The sequence below is a fragment of the Pristis pectinata genome, chromosome 3 (genome assembly GCF_009764475.1).
Source record: "Pristis pectinata isolate sPriPec2 chromosome 3, sPriPec2.1.pri, whole genome shotgun sequence".
Lineage (NCBI taxonomy): Eukaryota > Metazoa > Chordata > Chondrichthyes > Rhinopristiformes > Pristidae > Pristis > Pristis pectinata.
In genome coordinates this window covers 107602481-107618287 of record NC_067407.1, presented here as the reverse complement: position 1 = coordinate 107618287, position 15807 = coordinate 107602481, and the positions used below count along the sequence as shown (strand labels likewise).

At 40.5% G+C, this 15807-nt stretch overlaps 1 protein-coding gene across 1 annotated transcript in view; it reads right to left on the bottom strand.

The window, feature by feature from the left end:
- Window positions 1-1411: 1411 nt before the first annotated feature.
- The window catches only part of vash2 (vasohibin 2), an 86823-nt gene continuing 72427 nt past the window's right edge, over window positions 1412-15807 (bottom strand). Inside the window, exon 7 of the mRNA XM_052012351.1 lies at window positions 1412-1781. Coding sequence (XP_051868311.1) covers window positions 1709-1781 — 73 coding nt within the window. The 3' untranslated portion in view covers window positions 1412-1708. The remainder of the gene's footprint in view (window positions 1782-15807) is intronic.

The window sequence follows — 15807 nt, the reverse complement described above, 5'->3', positions numbered from 1 at the left end:
GCTCTGTCTTTTGAATTAAAATAACTCACAGGAATGCAGATATTTGTCTGAAGCATGCACAGGGATGTAATTAGTTGGAAAATCCAGAAAAATATATAAAACATATTAACATTTTGATCAACAAGGCTGTACTTAAAGCAGAAGACTATATTCAATTTGCTGTCAGCCACTTTAAACCCAAAGTGATGATTCCAATCTGTGCAATGAGGAAGTTATGCCTTTGTCTAGTTTCCTTCTGAACGTCAAAATGATTCCTTTCCAATGACCACAAACTCTGGCAGAGGTCAGCAAGCTGCGATCCTGGCACAACCAGTATGATTGTTATTCACAGAATTTCAGCTCTAATCTTGTTGGAATATTTTACAGCATTGATTGGTTACACCCATTTGAGTTTCCTGCAATTGTAATTAGATTTATCCCAGGTTTTTAAAATTCAAAATAATATTACATAATCAGAAAAATAAAAGCCAGGCTTACCTATATTCTATTTTGCACAATAAAAAGCATAACTCCTAACTACGCACAGAGCACCTCATCATCCGTAAAATATGATTTGTCAGGAGATTTGTAATCTGTTACATGTCCAAAACATTCCTCAAGATGATCCCATTCTCAATAGCCTAGCAAGGGTAATGATCAGTTTAAAACTGCAAATTTGACAATTTATTATCTGCTCTCCATGGTTTTAGCAATTCCCATCTCTACCACCAGGCCTCTCACCTCCACATCGTGACACACTAGGGAGAAATTAATTACAAATGTTCTCACTGGTTGTACAGGAGATTTTATAAGGAATCAACTTGGATGAAGCCAAAGCTGATTTAATTCCCTCCTGTTATTATGTTGTGGGATGGATACATACTTTAAGTAGTCATTCTTCCTTTGTGAACATAGACAATGATTATTAGATAAAGGCTCAATTCCAGGACATCCCAGTTTAGCTCTATCTGGCCCAGGTTGCATTTTTTTTCCAATTGCCGTATGATTACAAGAAGGTAAACATGACTGTGTTTTTTAACCTCTATAATCCAAGAATATTGAAGGCAATTATGCCCACGCTTTAGACCTCACCGAGATCAGGAAACCTACTAAAGACCAAGAGGTCAAATGCATAACTTTGCTGGTTAGTATGGTATAGTTACCCATTGAAAATGACCCAAAAATTGTTTTTTCTATTAATCCTATGTTATATTAAAAATTCTTTCCAAAATACTTAAAATTATTAAGAGCATTTACTCCATAGTTTAGTTATTTTATTTTCATTGGCTATTTCTAGTACTGGAAAGTAAACTTTTTCCCCATTAGCAGGTCTCTATTGCTTTATTTCACTTTAAGTACTATGTACAGACCCCAAATACCAGCCACTATTTTAGCATTGAGGGAAGCACCACCGTTCTGATTTCCAGTCAAGTTTCAGCCATGGGATTCACACTATAATGCCTCCCAATAGCTACGAACCAGTAATATGAATATTAATCACAGTGCTGCAATTGGGGAATAGATTCATGTAATTTTGTTTTATGTACAAAATACACAGGATACATAGATTAGTGCACCACTTTTTTGACCTTCTGGGTTTCATTGTCCAAACAAAAGTGTACGCCAACCATCATGAGTAGCGTTCATCCATTAAGATTTGGAAAGTAAAGTGCATGGAAGAGCACCATTATAGATAGTGAAAAGTAAAAGCTTTCACTCCATGGCTTCTTTAGATGCGGATTTGATATCCAACATCATTCAGTGTGCTGAGTTCTGCTGGCTTCCGTTCTGTTATGGCAGGCCTGAAAGGACAACATAAATCACAGGCTAAGAATTGGATTTGACTGTAGAATGTATAAACACACAATTAATACTCACATCAATCATCCATACCATGCATTGAATACTGAGATTTATAAAAGGTAGTTATCATTGTGACCAAATTTTCCTCTTGGTTTAACCTCAGAATGGGTTTGGTGATATTGGTGTGGGGACCATTGATCTGCAGACACTATGATGCAAATTCAGCACAACTAAATAGTAGCACTGTGCAAGGATAGGTTTTCCCTAATGGAAGCAGCTCAAATTACTGAAGGCACAGACAGAATCCAGCTCAGAGTTTATTATTTTCAGTTGAACAGATTAATGTAACTAGGAAGAAGACAAAAAAAGACTGCAGATGTGGGGATCCAGGACAAAACAGAACACTGGAAGAACTCAGCAGGCTAAGCAGCATCCATGGAGGTGAAAGGTGCAAATCAACATTGACTAACACCTTTTGCCTTCACAGATGCTGCTTGACCCACCAAGTTCTTCCAGCATTCTCTTTTTGTTAATGTAAACATTGAATCTCATAAAAAAGTCACTTGCAAAACACCCAAACTATTAAGTTAAAAAGCAAAAAAGCACTGTAGCTATGTAGGAACTCAGGCACAACAATCCCCAGAGTTCACACATGCATTAAGCTGATTACACAAGACTCTATTTTAAATCAGCTTGTATACAAAACACTTGATAGGCTTAAAGACATCAGTATGTAGCCCTGCAATGCCCAGTGTGGAGCAATGCTATGGGCACTAAACAATGGTTGTACTTGCTACAGATTTATTCCAACATAATGGACGATTTTCAGTGCAGTGTTAGTTGGCAGCAATATTCAAAATACTGAATGCACATGAAACAGAATCTCACACAAAAGTGAAACAGAAAACCACACGATTAGGAACTATGGAAACCTGTGCAGTGGGGCTTAAAGCCATTGTAGTCAGTTTATAAGCCTTTGAAACATACTAGAACCCTTGTGGTACAACAAGCTACATTTTTCTCTATTCAGTTTTACATCTTTAAGTTTAAAGGATATAAATACATTGATTTATATATAGTTTAATATAAATATATAGTTTTACAGAAATTAGGCACCAATTTTATTGAGATTGCCTACACTAACTTTGTGTAGTTTTAGTTAGTTAAGAAGTTTCAATGGCCTGTAACTCAGTCATAAGATGGACTCATTTTAAACAAATGAAGTTTTTTTTAAAATTAGTACAAAATTAAGCCTCATTATTTTATACCCATGTTGAATATTGGATCTAATTTCATTAACAACTGTGGGCTCATCCTGACACCACAGCAAATTTTCCTATGGTTCTTTCATTGCTTGAAGTAAACATAAAATTCACATGATTTTCCACTGCCACGCATCAATCGAGCAGTACAGGTAAATTCTCGTGTACTTAATGTATTTAGAATTTTCATGGATGACACCTGCCAAGTGAATTTTCCATTACCATAATTGTACTTCTAATAATACAACTTTTCATTTAATGAGGTCAACAAATTAAGGCTCATTAAAAGAAATAATTACTGAATATCTTTGTATGTAAGTAAAAGGTTGGTTCATGAATGATCGGATGTCTTGACAGCAGATGTCTGGGTTCTTACACAAATGCAGGGACGTGCTTTCATCCCATTTTCTCTAATAAATTGATAAGTAACAAACCCCACAACCACTACAGAAACCATTTGGTGGAATAACCATGAAAATTCCATTTTCAGTTGCATTTCCATGATTACCATTTCTTGGGATCATAAACATTTTATTGAAAAACACTGGCCTCAATTTTAACTCCTTGCTTGTTGGAAAATGGCTAGAGTAATAGTTAAAATGATAACCAGTATTTACCCCAGAACACTATGCAAAAGATGCATTTCACTGTGTGTTTCGATGTACATGTGACCAATAAAGATATCTTATCTTACCCATTCTGCCACTGACCCACTACTTCCTATTCTTTCAGGACCAGCAGGATACTGGGAGAAAAAGGAATCCTTTAAATATGTGGATCAGTTCTGCTCTAATCACAGAGAATCAATCTGCAATTTTAGTTGGAGCCTGAGTAAAAAAGGTATTGATATCCACATTCAACTAGCTAATCAGAAGGCTGATCGTGAACTAGAAGATGCCCAAGCAGATAATTTTTCATTTTATTTTTGTTACCTTGGGTTTCCCTTGGCCTGAGTTACTCTTCCATCCCCTTTCCTGCCAATCACATCAAGATCTCCTCTCACTGACAGCTAGACCTCTGGCTGCGGCCGCCAGTAAACAAATCCCCAACTTCCAGCCCGGCCACATTGAACTTATAGAAAACGAAGCCTGGCTTCATTTCTATAAATTCAATGTGGCCAGGCTGGAAGTTGGGAAGTTAGGAAAATTTATAGAAATAAAGCCTGGCTTTTCTTCAGGGTTCATTGATTCGCAGGGAATTTACTCCTGTTCTCTTCTGGGACTGGATAAAAACCAGTCGAATTCTTTCCTTTATTCTATCGTGAAATCAGTCAAAAGCTTGGATACTGATTCTACAAAATATTATTTGCATTTTTAAGCTACGGTCCTCTTCCATCAAGTAGAACTGGGAAAGGATAGAATCTAATCAGATTTGAGAGATTATCAGTACAGTTGATTGTAGTTGAGACCCAGTATCATCATGGCTACAATCTAATTTTAAAAAAAGCTACAAAAGTTCCAATATACAAAGGAGCATTCTTTGTAATGCACATACCAGTCTCCTGAATTTGACAGCAAGCTGAAATTTTACTCCTTTTTTCTTCATCCTTTGTAACATTTGTTGTTCATCTATTCCAGCCTTCTTGAAGGCAAAGCCATTGAGGCTGCATAAATTGCTTCTCTAGCACATGATTTTTGCACACTTGAGCAATGTATAGGTTCTAAAATGAGCATCCACACATTTGAGGAGTTGCACAACATACTGGGGAAGGTATGAGCCCATGCACAGCTAACACCTACCTGAAGCTTGCAGAGTAAACAAATCAGATCTCAGCTCACACCTCTTACCCTGGTCCAACTGCACATATTCTCAGCAACAGGAAGTACTTACTAACTACTTAGAGATATCAATTAGCAACTATCCTGAAGTTGAGGGGATTTCTATTGACTCTTGCTATGATTAGAAGGCACAAATAAAAACAGAAAATGCAGGAATCATTCAGCAGGTTCTTAGCATCTGGAGGATAGCTAAAGTTGTGCCTTTATTTAAGAAAGGCAGTTGGTATAAACCAGAGTATTACAGGCTGATGAACTTTGCATCAATGGTGGGAAAGTTATTGGTAGGAATTCTTAGAGACAGGACTTATTTGCATTTGGAAAGGCCAGACCTGATTAGAGATAGTCGGCATGCCTTTGTGCATGGAAATCATATTTCACAAACTTGATTGAGGTTCTTTTGAAGCGATGACTAAAAAAATTGATGAGGGCAGGGCAGTAGATGCTGTGTACATGGACTTTAGCAAGATCTTTGACAAGGTCCTGTATAACAGGCTGGTCTGGAAGGTTAGAATGCATGGGATCCAGGGTGTGCTAGCCAATTGGATACAAAATTGGAATGGTGGTAGGAGGCAGAGGGTGGTAGTGAGGGGTTGTTTTTCAGATTGAAGGCTTATGACCAGTAGCGTGCAGCAGGGATTGGTCCTGGATCCTCTGTTGTTCATTGTATATATTAATGAGTTGGTTGAGAATGTAGGTGGCATGATTAGTAAGTTTGTAGATGACACCATAATCAGTGGTATAGTGGACAGTGACAAAGGTTATCTAAGATCACAACAGGATGTTGATCAATTGGGAAAGTGGGCAAAGAATAGCAGATGGCATTTAACTCAGACAAGTGCAAAGTGATGTATTTTGGAAAGTTAAGCCAGGCCAGGACATACACAGTGAATGGCAAGGCCCTGGAGGGTGTTGTTGAACAGAGAGACCTAGGGGTACAAGTACATAGTTCCCTGAAAGCGGCAACATAGGTAAACAGTGTGGTGAAGGCGGCAGATGGCATGTTTTGCCTTCATTAGTCAAGGCATAGAGTAGAAGAGTTGGGATGTCATGTTACAAGACATTGGTTAGACTGCACTTGGAGTATTGTGTGCAGTTCTGGTCACCACACTGCAAGAAATGCAGTGTGGCAATGGGCAGCCTCCTTCTGTGTCATTATGAGATTGACATCTGAAACAATTCCATTGTATTGTCAGTTTCCGAGGGGTTCTGCAGAATTTAGCAAAGCTGGTGACAGGATCTATGTGAACTGTTGTGCGCTTAACAACTTCACCATTATCATAGTCCTTGACAGGAGCTAAACAGCAGTCAACTGCAGACCAAGGAAAGGAGGAGGAATGGAGTCAACAATCTAAAGCAGTCCTGTTCAGTCCAGCCATCCATGAACAATGTATTCAATGGTGAAACCAAATAACACAACTCATAACCCCATTTATAGACATTTTACCTTCCATCTGTTACAGCATTTGCTTGGTCACAACACAGAAAATAAAAAGCAGCACAAAATGTACATTCCAAATTAAATTTATAAATCAATGTATGCGACATTTGACTTAGCGATCAACTGTTCACCATGTGCATTTGATCATGCCTCTCCGATGTGGCTTTACTTGTCGGTGCTCACAGATTCTCAATAGAGGAAACTGGAGGTAAGTGAGGAAGTTTGGCTTTAAATAGTATCTTGTTGGCATGAGCAGCAGTCTGGGCTAATTCCCTGATGGGCAACATCAAGGGCACTGGCAGAGTGAAATCATAAATGCTGCCAATCGGAGCAAAGTGTTTGTTCACATGCTGCAGAGCTACTGCCTCTCTCCTACAGAGGGGCATCAACTTCCCAGTATTCTGCTGGGGAGAGTAGGGGGGGGGACATATCCCTGAACTGTTGGAGTATCTCGCAAGACACTTCGTACACTGCTATACATAACCATGTTGATAGCAGTTTGAGATAAGTCCAAGCTTTAATTGTAACACCCCAGACTTGAATAGTTTCTGCTTGTGCTTCAGTAGGAGCTGATTCTGCCTTATGGTACAATCCACAAGTGAGCACTTGGAGATGCATAATACCATGCATAGCCAGTACCAGACTCCACATGCTATGTTACATTCTGCATAGGCTTTCCAGCATCCTACCAAGCCCTTCAATGAACATATCCAATAGCCTTCTGGAAGAAGCCTCAGAGAACAGTGAACAGTGGCAGAGTCTTCTTCAATAAAATGTGTGCGTGTGACTTCACCTTCTAAACAGCTACACCTCTTCTATTCTTCCCCACTGCCCTGGCTGCAGACCGCCCATGCCTCATGTCTCACATCTAATTCAAAGTTAAATAGGTGCACAGTCAACATCTGACTTAGTGTTAAGTGGGACAATAATGGTCATGGCCTTCATTGTCATTTGTTTCTCTATCACTGCCAGAGTCTTAGATATCTAAAAGAGTAAAGACACAAGGCAAAGGGAAGAATGCAAGGTGTCTGCTTACACTAGATAATGGAATTAGAGGAAAACTAGGTACAAAATTCTTGTCACCTTCTTCATTTCAATTCTGTTGCTGTGCATAGCCTTAACAGTTACCACTTCAGTAAGGACAAACCCAATCTCCTCCATACAGCTGAGGTGATGCACCTATGCTGTCCCCTGCCAGTTTGCTGCCACTGTTTCTGTGTGCCACCTTAATCTACAAAAGAAATGGAAGTGTGTCAGTGAGTATTGCACCATATATTTAAACATGTGGCAGTAGAGGCAAGCTACTAGTGGTGACCCATGCTTATTAACAGAGGTTGTTTATGGATGAGCAAGGGGATTTAAAGATGCATTCACTGCCCTTCACTACTTATGCAACATTGTGAACTTCTTATATGACTGAATTCCGATCCTCAGAGTCTGACCCTTGGCATCTGCTCCTGATTCATCTGGAACCTTTGCCATAAAGACACACGGAGAGATCAGAATGCCAGTGCTGGAAAATCTAGTGCTCAGGAAAAATTAGTAGGGGAATAGGATTGCTCTGTCAGCTGGTATTGATTCAATGGCTGAAAAGGACTCCTCCTATGTCATAGGGAAATAAAAAAACTCCCCTCAAGCCTTGCAGCCACAATGTACTTTTTCTTTAAAGTGGTGCAGACTGATCTTAATTATTGGAAGCTAGGTTTATGTGGGGCTAAACATTTGCAATTTTAGCTTACTACTGAGGCAAGCAGCCAAAGAACAGTGTGGTAAGCAATCATGCAAACTGGCATGCTGCCTGTACCAGGTTAATACATTGCCAACTTAGGCCTCTTATGTCTGGTGAGGAATGGTACATGAGTTTTAGCCTCACACTTCTTTAAAATTTAAAAGAGAAACCAATATCGAAGACTAATAACAACTGAAATCTATGATAACATAACCAAAAGTCTAGGCAGGAAAAGAAAGAGAAACTGACGTGATATAACCAAATGAATCTTTTGAGCTGAAGTATTTTTAAGAATGTACAGATAGAAGCAAAATAATTATCAGCAGGAGTTGCCCTAGAGAAAGCTAGTCATATTTAGACTACTCCACCCCTGTATAATGGAATCCAAACACCGAGTTGGCTACAGGGTTAGAGACTGCACCAGCCACTTTAACAGCACTCATTCTCTGACATTTTCTAATGCACAACCCCGGGGCCAGTTATGAAGTCAGAGATCAGCTGCTAATAGAGCAACATTTTCTTTTAATTTGTGGATTGAGACCACTGCTGGCAATGTGAACACTTCTAAAGTTGTTGAAGAGCCCCCTTCTGGAACTGCTGCAGTGTGCAATGGTGAAGGTGTCCAGTGTAGTGTGCAGGGAGATGAAGCACCTTGACCCTGACATGATGAAAGATTGGTAAAATATTTGGAACCAAAAGACTCATTTCACTAATCCATAGTGAGTAGATCACTCAGCTCCAGAGGGAAAGGCAGTGAGCCAACAAAACAAAAATGCAAGCCATTTGTCTCTCTTACATCTGGATTTCCTAATAAGGGAAGCACTCAGCTGCTGAAGGGCAACAGCAGGCGATACAGATGACGACACACAGGCGGCAGGGTTATTTGTGTAGGTCAGGGACAGGTATGCACAGGGTCCACAATGTGAATGTTTCATGTAACCACTTGTCATTATCTTATGTCATGTGGGTATTAATTTTTGTGCCTTTTTATTAAACAGCTTGGCTAATAAAATTATTGAACAAGGGAAAACTGTTTAGCACAGCAGATTTGAATGTTGAACTCTATTTTTTTAGAACTACAGCAGAAAAACAGATTTAGAAATTTCCATCCCTCTAAAGACCTTGCACACCAAGGAAAACCTAAATTTTAAGCAAACAAAAACAATTAGTCCCAGCATGTCACAAGTAAGAAAAAAAAATCTCTTAGAAATGCTATTGTGTAATCTAGGAAATTGATGCAGTTTAAGCAGAATGACTTGATGTTTTCTGAATTTTGGGAATGAAGAGACACTAATTGTGTCAGTGGATTTAAATTTACACTGCAGCCCTCTCAACTAAATCTCTGCTTTGCTCAGGAAAGATTTTCAGATGTGCTTGTGTAAGGCAATTGTTTTCAGGTGTTCAATTAGGATCCTCTACAAAACTGATTCTTTCCCCTGAGATTCTCTGTCCTAATTTCAGGATGATACTGCCAAAGGAAAACATTGTCTTTCTTGCAAAGACATTTTCATTAACTGTATTACAACAGAAATAACAACATGGATCTTATGCAACACACGCAAAATACTGGAGGAACTCAGCAGGTCAGGTAGCATCTAAGGAAAGAAATAAAGTTCCTCCAGCATTTTGTGTGTGTTGCTCCAGATTCCAGCAGCTGCAGAGTCTCTTGTGTAAACACAGATCTTAAGACTGGACACCAGCAGTAATAATGGGGCTTACCCAAGTTTCTGCCCCAACTCTGCACGGATGAATGGAATAGACTTCCCTGCCCTCAGGCTGGGAAATGTACACAATGAGCCTGTACCAGATTTAACCAGGTGTACCATGGCCCCATTAAATGTTTGGGAGACACTGCCACTAAAAAAGTGAGCAACTTTTACTTTATGATTTAAGTTTGTTTCATTTTTTAAATATGTGAACTTTTTTTTGTTTTGAGTTAAATGTAAACAAAAATATTGCTGCAAAGGTTTTGTTTGAAATCCCGAGTGACATTCAATGATTGTGAATATCAAAAGGCATTCATGAACATGAGCAGCTTTAAGAGATGATGATGAGGTTTGGGGTGGGGTCTCATCTGCTGAAAGAGGCACTCTGTAAGCGCAGCCGGCTGCCCTGGCCCACACCAAAGTGCTGGGAGCCAAGCTCCCAGTGGGAGGCTACCAGGGCTACAATGGATCAGAAAACATGCAAGGCAGGGGTGAGACCAGTGAATTTAGGGTAATGGAAGTCCCACTCCAATATGTTACACATTCAACAAGTATACCAAAACTGCAGATGCTGGAAGTCTGAACTAAAAGCAGAAGGTTCTGGAAATATTCAGGTCAGGCAGCATCTGTGGAGAGCGAAACAGAATTAAGATTTTAACTTAAACACCCTTTAATTGAACTGGGAAAGACAGGGGAAAAAAAGTGCATTTTAAGTTGCTAAGAGGGGGAGGGAGGGGATGTCTAATCAGAGACCTGGATTGTCCAGGTGACACAATACTTTCAAAGCCATCTAAATAGAGAAATGAGGGCAATTTGAGAGAGAATAAAAACAAATGAACATGCTGGAGCTGTGGGAGGCAGAACAACTGTTACTGTAAATGTGAAACAAGAGAATGCTGGAAATAACCAACAGATCGGGTAGTATCTGTGGAGAAAGAAAAAAATGGAGTTAATATTACAGGTGGATGACCTGACATCAGAGCTGGCTACTTCTAATTCAGTGAAGGCTGGTTATTTGAAATTATTGATTTCAATATTGAGTCCCAAGGCCTCGATGAAAGATGCATTGGCGTCCTTTTAGCCTTGTATTGGCCTTCATTGGAACAGCATACAAGACAAAAGAAAGAGATCAGAATTGGAGTGGGATGAAGAGTTAAAATGACAGGCAATTGGAAGCTCAGGGTCATTCTTACAGACTGAACGGAATGTTCTCCAAACTGGTCACCTAATATGCATTTGGTTTCGCCAATGTAAAGACTATATCATTAATACCAAATACAATATACTGGATTGGAAGAAATGCAAGTGAGTTGTTTGCGTCACTGGATTGTGGGAAGAGAAAAGATAAAAGGGCAGTTGTTACATCTCCTGCAGTGGCATGGGAAAACGCCACGAGAAGATGAGTAGTTGAAGATGGGAGAGTGAACCAGAAAATCATGGAGTGGAGGGAAAGATGCATCTGATGTGGCATCTCGCTAAAGATAAATCCTGCTTATCACAGAGGGTCTCTGGTCAGCAGTACATTTGAACCAAGTGAAAATACATACATTTAAAAATCTTCACTTCATGCAATTGAGACATCTACATCAAGGTTTGTCGGTCAATTTGGATACCCAATCCTCACACAGACCTCATATTTATCCAAGTCTAATACGTCTAGGTCCAAATTGGTTTAAGAGCCCCCAAACATACACTTGGTAATGCTGGAGATTAATCACCCAAAAGGTTTACTGGTACAAAGCACTGATAAGCTTTGGCACCTGCATCCAACCAAGAGGTAAGTGGGAAGGGATTCTGACTCCCTTCCATACTTCATTAAGGAGTCCAACTTGTAAATCATTAACACTATTGTAATCTACTGTGGTCTTCTATGGTTTGGGTATTAGATTGCAGGGTTATCTAAGGAGGAATAGCTTAGCTCTAAGATTTACTTTGGAGTCACTCTGATTACAAAGGCACCCTTCCACACACCCCTTCAGGAGGACGGTCACTAGTTGCCCAATGATCAAAGCAGCTCAGGTTTGAGTCTTCCCCAGGTATCTGCAGTTTCAGGGAGCTTTCAGGTCCACCCATGCAAGGTGCTGCTGGCCTGGTTGTGATTCAGGCTTGGTAGCATTGCAGCAGGATCACCAGCATTTGCTTTATTTCAACATACATGGTACACACAGTGGTTACATTCTTCCTACAGATTTACACACACAGTAAATTCAGAACTTCCCTGCAACTATACTATATACAAAATACACCAGTACTGGCATAAGCTTTCAACTAAAATTCTTATACAGCCTCTTTCTAAATGTTATTTGCTCAGAGAAAATATTTACCTGTCTCCGAGACCAGATAACTTGGGACAAATTGTTTTTGCTGCAAGATTACCATAGAAGTAGCTCTACTGACAGAAGGTCTGTGATATTTAGTTACTTAATTCCATCTACATGCAAGTGATATTTTCTTGACCAATTCTGTAGCCAGATTTAGAAATACTAATAACTCTAGAAACTTAATTTGATCAGCTGCCAGGAAACCATTTTTAATATCCCAAACAACGCTGGATGAATAATTTAGAAACATTTTTAAGACTTGTAGCAGATAAACACAACAGACATTTTCCATCATCAAATTTTAAGGTAGGCAATGCTAATTTGACAAGTGCCAAGTAATTCTTGGCTCTTGCTACTTCTTGGGCCCATTATAATGCAGAATCACTGTTGTTTTAAACTATACTTGGTTATTCAGGCTCTGGAATTCACACTGATTATACTATAGGGTAGATTCCAGCATGCTGACAGTATCCAAAAGACACATGTAAACATGTAATGTTGATGAGCGAGAGGAGATGGATTAGGCATAATTAGCCAGATGTGATTTTTCTTGCTTTTTGTCTGCAGGTCATACCTAGGCAGCTTTTCACACCATCGCGTCAGTATTGTAACTGAAAGAACTTGACTAGAAACACAGCCAGTCTGGACCACAAGTCTTTAGGACTGGAGCTGGGACGTTGCATGGTCCCACACTCTGTTATACTCAGTGCTCTCAGTTGTTTCTCAACATTGTGTGGAGTGAATCAAACTGGCAGACCACTGGCTTCTGCAGTGGTGGGGATCTCACAGGAAAGCTGAGATGCCTCATTCACTTGCCTCTCCTGGATGCAAGTAAATCAGCCTTGTTTTTAAGCACTAACGTACTGGGTCTCGCCATCATTGAGATGGTGGAAGTTCTTGGAGCTTCATTCCCCCATTAGCTGTTTAATTATCCACCACCTTTCACAACAAAATGTGCTAGGGCTACAGAACTTTGATTTGATCTATTGGTTGGGGGGAATTGTCTGTTGATTGCATTCAGTTTTCCTGTAGACCCCATAGGTGCTGCACTTCACCAGGTTGGCATTTCATCTTTAGGTATACCAGGTGCTGTTCATTCAACTTTGGTTGATTCCACTGGTTTGACTGAATAGTTGTGAGGGATATGCCTGGCAAGAAGATTACAATTTCCAGTGCCCTGCCCTCCCCCACCACATTACAGGGCAGAGTTAGCACCCATTGCCCATCCCCAATGGCCACTGAGGTGATGGCAGAGCTGCCATCTGGAATTCTTGTACTCATTCTGTGAAGGTACTCCCACTGTGCTATTGGTTAGAGTGTTCCATGATCTTGAACTAGTGATGAAGAATCAGTGATACATTTCCCAATCAGGATAGTGTGCAACTTGAGGGGAACATAAAGCAGCTGTCCTCTACTTTCTTTGTGGTAGGGATCATATGTTTAGGAGGTTCTGTTGGAGTAGATATACTAAGTAATTACAATACATTTTACAGATGAAGCACACTGCAGCCACAGTGCATCAGTTATGCAGGGAATTAATGTTTACAGTGGCAGAGGAGATCTCAAACAAGCTGCTTTGTCCAGAACACTGATGGGAATTGCTGGAGCTGCAATCCTGCAAGTTAGTGGAGACAACTGCACCACAGTCTTGATTTGTTCCTTGTAGATAGTGGGAAGGCTTTCAGGTATTAAGAGGAGTGTAACTCACCAATGGATAGCTAGTCTCTCACCTACTCTTGGAAGTGGTCATTGCCAAGCACTTTTGAGGCACAAATGTTACTTAACACTTATCAGCCCTTGCCTGTATGTTAAGTAAGCCTAGCAGCTGCTTCATTTGCTGTCATGAATGGAGTTGAATATTGCACAGTGAACATCCCTACTTCTGACGGAAGGAAGGTCACTGATGAGGCAGCAGATGGTTGGACCTAGGACACTGCACTGAGAAACTCCTGCAGTGAAGTCCTGGGGGTGGGACGATTAACCATCAACAATATCAATCATTTTCCTTTGTGTGGTGTCACTCTAATCACTGAAGTGCTTTCCTCCTGATGCCTGTTTAATCAGCCTCCTTGGTGCTATACGCAATCAAAAAGTACCTCATGTCAGCTGTGGAATTCTTTCCTTTGGTCCACATTTGGACCAAGATTATGATGATGTCTGGATGCAAGTGGTCCTGGTGAAACCTAAACAGGGCATTGGGGTGAATAGGTTATTGGTGAGTAGGTGTCTGTTTATGGCATTGAGGGTGACATGTTTCATCTCTTCACTGATATTTGGGTGTTAATTAAGTTAATGGGACTTGTCCTACTCTCAAATGAACAGTACATACCTGAACAATTTTCTACATTGTTTGACAGATGCCAGTGCTGTAAGTGAACTGGAACAGCATGGCTAGAGACACAGTCAGTTCTGGAGATCAGTTCTTCAGCACCACAACCATGGTGTAGATTGTGGAGACGTATGTTTCTGCCATGCTGCTATCAGGGCATGTCTGGACAATTTTGCATTTTGGGTAAATTCCAGTTTGTAGTGGATGACTGGGTTTAAGCAGCCAGGTATGTTCCCCACCCACCCTCTTTAGTATGATTGTAGTACCACACAATACAATGGAGGGGATTCTTGACGTGAATAGTGGACTTTGTCTGCAGAAAGACAGTGTGGAGGTCATTTCCAGCAATACTATCACGAATATATTCACCCTCCACAGGCAGATTGGCAAGGTCAAAGTAGATTTATCCCTCGTGTTGGTTCACTCACTACTTGCTGCAGTCCAGTTTGACACCCATGTCCTTCAAGACTCAGCCAGCTTGATCAGTGATGGTGCCACAAAGCCATTCTTGGTGATTGACATTGAAATCCCCCATCCAGAGTACAGTTGGTGCCTTTGCTACTCTCAGTGCTTCTTACAAGTATTGTATCAATGATCCTAGAGAAACAAAGGACTGCAGCTGCTGCAATCTAGTGGAAAAAAAACTATGCTGGAAGAACTCAGCAGGCCAGGCAGCATCTGTGGAGAAAAGCAGACGGTCAACATTTCAGGTCAGGACCCTTCTTCAGGACTGAAGATAGGGAAAGGGGAAGCCCAATATACAAGGAGGGAAAAGCAGAGCCGTGATAGGTGGACAAAAGAGGGGAAGTCTACCTATCACCACCTTGTGCCCACCCTGCCTCCCTTCTTTTGTCCACCTATCACTGTTCTGCTTTTCCTTCCTATATATTGGGCTTCCCTTTTCCCTATCTTCAGTCCTGAAGAAGGGTCCTGACCTGAAACTTTGACCACCTGCTTTTCTCCACAGATGCTGCCTGGCCTGCTGAGTTCCTCCAGTATCATAGTGTTTTTCAGTTTAGTATCAGTGCTCCTCCTTGTTGAACTGCATTCTTTTGTAGAAATTAGTAATGTTTTAGGAAGCAATATAGGTGAAATATCATTTAAACTTCCACGGTGGATATATCAAGTAGACCAGCAGGTAATTATCACTTTTACAAAAACATGCCTTTTAATTAATATAGAACACAGGGCCCATTCTGTGCTGTACTGTTCTTCAGTCCACAATGTTGTGCCAACCTATATCAACGTACTCCACGATCAATCTGACCCTTCCCTCCTACACAGCCCATAACCCTCCATTTTTCTTACATCCATGTGCTTATCTAAGAGTCCCTTAAATATCCCTATTGTATCAGCCTTTACCACCACACCCAGCAGTGCATTCAAGACACCTACCACTGTGTGGAAAAACCTACCTCTGACATCTCCCCTAAACTTTCCTCCACTCACCTTAAATGGATGT